A 5,371-nucleotide genomic window follows, 5' to 3' on the forward strand; every position below is an offset into this window, starting at 1 on the left:
ATGCCCAAAACTGTACAGTACGGTCATAAGAAGCAGAAATATTATCATCAATGTTAATAATTCTGCTTCTTATGCCCAAAACTGTACAGTACGGTCATAAGAAGCAGAATTATTGACATTGATGATAATATTTTTAGTGTATTTTTGTGAGGCATCTTCACATTACAAGGTACAGTTTTATTCAGTTTAGGCTCAAAGTATTGTTAAAGCCTTTAGGAGATGATTGTGATTTAGTGCTTGTTTAAATAACGTTTTCAAGGGTCTGAGGATTTCATTCAATTTGGAAACATTGCAGTGAAGATAATTACTCTTTTCACTGAGGTGGTGATGGTTTAAATTTCCTCCATCATTCCCGAGTAATAGAAAGTGTCACAACTGTCGTGACACACTGCTTTGAACACTCCCACTTATCCTTGCTGAATTAAAATAGACCCAGAGGGGAAAGAAAAAAAAAGTCTTTCTTTCCCATGACCACCTCTGCTGCTGGTGCAAATGAAAATGCCCTTCCCAAAATAGATCATTTTTACCCTTCAGATGTCCACTTTTATTTTAAGCCCGGTGACACCATGCCATCTATCACACTCAGCTTTTTCAGATGTGAGCAGCCCGGGGGGAAAGCACTGATACCATGCAGGGGGTGGGGTGGAGTGTGATGGCGTGCTGGAGCTGAGCTGTCAGGCTTTCTATGGTTAGATTTCCACTAATTTAATCTCAGAGCAGCATTTAAACAATTTCTTTGAGTAAAGTGGAAGTTGCTCTCCGTCTTCGGAGTAAACAGTGAAAATTGATGCTCTGCCTTTCCAGCTCTTCCCTCAAATTACCACTCGACGTGGCCAGATATCGTTCTGGATTATTGTCTGCCAGGAAAATGCACATCTAAATGCTTTTATTGGATGTTTTGGCTGGGTGGAAACTGTGCAAAGTTATACCCGGCACTTTGATCATCTTGACCTGGAAACCTGATAGTCTCCCCACTTCACAGGCGTCCCTGACACCTGGGAAACTGGATCTGGCATTTCTTGATACGCGATCTGCGCCGCAGAACTAAAGACTTAACGTCTCCGGTTTCATAGACGGCAAGCACAGTGTTGGTGGCAACCGGAATTTCTAGGCTCAGACTGGGGTCTTTGTCCCCCCACCCCACTACCCTCCTACCCTCACAAGACAACTGAGTCTTAAAGGGTTGGAAGTATGGRTGGGAAAAGAAGTTTAGTAAGATTCTCAGAACTTTGTTTTGCAGTGCAGAAAACAAACATGTCAGCATTTAAAGATGGATGTTAAGTTTCTCTTAATCCTCAATTGAAACTCAGATGAGTTAATCTGCACAGTTTTGTTTTGTGTTGACCTGRTTTCATAAAGTCAAGTACAATCAATTTTACCTCTATAACTGATTATTATTTATGGCCAATCCAATTCAGGATGGTCAGCTATTGTTAGAAAACATAAATGTTGCTCTAATTTAGCTAATTTTAGCAAACATTTTAGATTTCACATATTTTTGTTTTCCTGAACTAGCTGTTTTGCTTGTCAAATTAGTAAATTTATGTGTTGTTTTTTTTTTTTTTACGTTTCACAACTGGTAAGTTAATAAATGCTCAGATCTCTCCCACAGAAAACCAGGTCAAAAAATATTGGAACAAAAAACAAACATCACTTTTTAGTTATTGTGTCTAGAGTCCATCAGTTTTTTTTTTTTTTTTTTTTTTAGCTTTTCTGGGTAATTTAAAGTGATGACAGTGCTGCTGGTGTTTGAAGTAAACTCCACCGAGGCAGTGAGTGATTAGAGAAAACGTTGCTCGGCTTTTAAAGTTCACCACCCTTCAGAATACCTCATCGCTCCTCTGGCCTTTGATCAGTGTTAACATCAGGGGTAACCATGACAGTTTATTTTCTGCTTCCTCCAAAAAATAAAAAAAAAGACCATTTGTGTCAGGGAACAATCCCCCCCACCCCTCCTTTGGCACATTGGCACACCTTAAAAGAAAAATGTCAGGGTCAGGGACGGACCATTAGCCCAGAGTGACTCCTTTTTGTGCTCCTGGGCCCACAGAAAACACCTTTTTCAACAGATCATACCATGACACCGACCACAGGCTTGACCTGGACCTCGACTTTTAAGGGATTCTCAAAAAAGGGAGGGTGGAGGATGTGAGTGACTGACACCTCAAAGGGCTAATAAAGTATTCACCTGCTTTGCACGGCTGTATTGTAATAGCTTGTACATTAAATTAACTACACGGTCACCATCTATTCACTAGTATTATGCCCTATTCTTTTTCACCGAGGTCGCTCCCGTGTTGCTGCAAATGTCATAGTGCTTTAATGAGAACTGCACTGTACTCACAATAGAAGCTTTTCAGCCAGATTAAATGTATCACTGTGCTGAAACTTCTCTCCCCCCCCCACCCCCTTTTGCCCCTATTGTGACACTGGTTTTACAGAGGAGCTTGTTGCTGAAAAACAAGGTTAAGAAAGATCAGTATCAAAGGAGGAGTGTTTTTGTGTGGCTCGCAGGAGAGTCTCGCGTCAGGTTTCCACCTGAAACACAAAGGTGTTTTCTTACCTGATTTGTATTCATTCACACAAAGAGTGGGCCTGCCTCTCTTGTTTCCAAGTAAGGAGAGTCCAGACGAGACTTTTGTTCGCCCTATCATTGGATACGTTCATGTTGCTTCCTCCAGTGCGAGACTTGGAGTCCAGCAACCGCTTTGTCCTAAATGAATCCCTTTTTTGAAGCCTTTTTTATTTTCATATAAATGTTTGAGCACTGCTGTTGATTTCTTTTCTCTTGGATCCAATGTTGTGTCAGTCATGTCCAGCTGTGCCACCTGAAAACTGTCCTGTCAGAATCCCAAACCCACAAATTACAAGTATGAGAAGGTTTCAGTTCGAAGGAGTCCTTCATGGCTCAGTCCCTCCTGGCCCACATTAGACTGTCAAGACATAGAAAACGTTGCCCATACGCTAAAACTTGTTCTGATTAAAGGGGCTATATAATATAAAATCAACTTTTTTGAGTTTTAAATCATGTTATAATGTTATCCTCTCATCAAAAACATGCTCAGAGTCTTGCTTTGACTCATTCATGCATGTTTGAGAAATCCTGTGCTGTCCTGAGGCAGCCAGGCAGGGAGCAAAAATGACCAGTTGGGACTAGAACCACCTTTTAGGATCAGCTCCGCCTCTGGGCTGTGTCTCCAAGCTGAGCTTCCTCACCACAGAGTACACCTCCCCCACACCCCGCCTGTGACTCCTGCAGGCTCTCGGCAGCAACAAAGCAAACAGCAACTGGTGAAAGTGAAACTGAAAGTGAAAGTGAAACTATCTGCTGAGCTCCCAATGCTACTTCTGAGCACAACCATTTTTAAATTCCAAATACCTTTGAGGAAATGTATTTTCAGATGCCAAGTAAGCTACACTGAGCTTCCATATCACAGCCCCCCCCCCCCACACACACACACACACGTGTTGAAATAGGCGGGACAAAAGTGGAAGGAGGTTCTTAAAGAGACAGAGGCCAATTTCAAGGTGTTTAGAAACGGAAATGATGAGAAGAGTTTATTTTCTATTTAAACATAAAAAACAGCATTTTAATAACAACTAAAGGTGACATAGATACTTTATTATGGTATAGAACTTAAATATATGCCTGAGAAACACATAACATTGCCCCTTTAATTTGTTTAAATCTTCCGCACCAATTAAACGGGCTTCTAACTTCTGTTTTAGGGGTTTTTCCTGACTGTGTCTCCAGAGTCGATCCTCAAGGTGGCGAAGCACGCTTCAGAGAACAACAAGATCTTCTGCATGAACCTCTCAGCTCCATTCATCAGCCAGTTCTTCAGAGAGCCTCTGATGAAGGTCATGCCTTACGTTGACATCCTKTTTGGCAACGAGACGGTGAGTGAAACAAAAACTCATTCTTTTAAAGATGTGTTTGAGTTTTTCCCATAATATCAGCTACATCTACAACTGACTGAAGTCATGTCAAATTGAGAAGACATGCCAAAAAAAAAAAAAAAAAAATAGCCATAAGGAATTTTATATATTTTGAGCTGCAGTTTGGTGTGGTAGCAGCTGAGAGTCAATCCCAACTAGGGCTGCACAATATTGGAAAAAAAAAAAACGACAATGCAATTTTTTTTCTAGCCCTGCAATTTATATTGCAAGTAAAGAAAGTACAAGAATTTTCAACAATTGACTTAAATAACACTTAATTACACTGCCATCCTGCCCTTTTATTGACAATGAACCTGTTTTCTGTATTTGAGAGTTGTTATTTTATTGCTTTCTTTTACTATGCTGGGACCTGAGACCGTGTTTCCTTCTATCATGTGCAAACATGAATTGCGTCTCTGTGTCGAGCTYAGTTTYGCTAAATATTAGCATTCATGCTAAGCCATATTTTACTTTTTCCCTCCTCATTTTCATCAAGCTTCTCGTCATCTTCCTCCACAGCTCGAGAATTCACTGACAACACTTCCCTAAAATACATTGCCATTATTGTCCCAGAAGTTTTACAAATAAACATTATTTTCCCCCCACACAAAGCCACCAGAGGAAGCAACCTGTTAAAATAAAGGCCATAACACACGACTGTKTAATGCAATGMGTTATGGTTTACATGTTGATTTAATTTGRCTACTACATTGCAGGACCTGTGATGTGACTATTGCGCACACRTACATTGCRATGACGATGCTAATAACGATATATCATGCAGCTTTAACCACAACACACACTCTAAAATCTAACAAATCATGCAAGACGGCTTAGTGGTTAGCACTAGGGGTGCACAGATAAATTGGCACCAATTTCCTTAATCGTGGGAGATCTGAGATCGGCTGGTACTTGGATAAGATCGGTGGAAAAGATCAGCTTCTCATCTACCTCCACAAAGGTCCCTTTTGCTCTGCTGGAACCACTACCTAATGACCAGTTAAAACAAGTTTGTATTGTTTCAAGTGTATYGTTTAGTGTTTTTCAATAAAATAAGATTGGAACATTAAAGGTATATTGTGACTTTATAACACTTGATGGTGTCTAAAAAAATCAGTATCGGACAAAATGGGAAACAGCAGGTCAGACTTTTTMAAGATCAGTGATCAACCAGAAAACTGCAATYGGTGCACYCCTAGTTAGCGCTGATTCCTCTCAGCAAGAAGGTCTTGGGTTCGAACCCTGGTTTTGACCTGGGGTCTTTCTGTGTAGATTTTGCGTTCTCCTCATGYTTGTGTGGGTTTTCTCCAGTTTTCCCCACAGAACAAAAATATGTACAGTAGGTTGCTTCAGGTCCAGGCCACCCTTAACAAAAGAGAGCTGTGATGGGATTTGCCTGGTTGAATTAAATTAAATTTAAAATAATAATAAT

General features: G+C 40.5%; 1 protein-coding gene across 4 annotated transcripts in view; it reads left to right on the forward strand.

The window, feature by feature from the left end:
- adkb (adenosine kinase b) overlaps positions 1-5,371 on the forward strand; it is a 166,178-nt gene that overhangs the window by 113,043 nt on the left and 47,764 nt on the right. For 3 of the 4 annotated variants that reach the window (XM_014007661.1, XM_014007659.1, XM_014007660.1), the window contains exon 7: positions 3,730-3,900. The exons of the other annotated variant lie outside the window; for it this stretch is intronic. In XM_014007661.1, the coding sequence (XP_013863115.1) occupies positions 3,730-3,900 (171 nt within the window). The remainder of the gene's footprint in view (positions 1-3,729; positions 3,901-5,371) is intronic. 4 annotated transcript variants of the gene reach the window in all.

This window comes from Austrofundulus limnaeus, unplaced genomic scaffold (genome assembly GCF_001266775.1).
Source record: "Austrofundulus limnaeus strain Quisiro unplaced genomic scaffold, Austrofundulus_limnaeus-1.0 Scaffold43, whole genome shotgun sequence".
NCBI classification, from domain to species: Eukaryota; Metazoa; Chordata; class Actinopteri; order Cyprinodontiformes; family Rivulidae; genus Austrofundulus; species Austrofundulus limnaeus.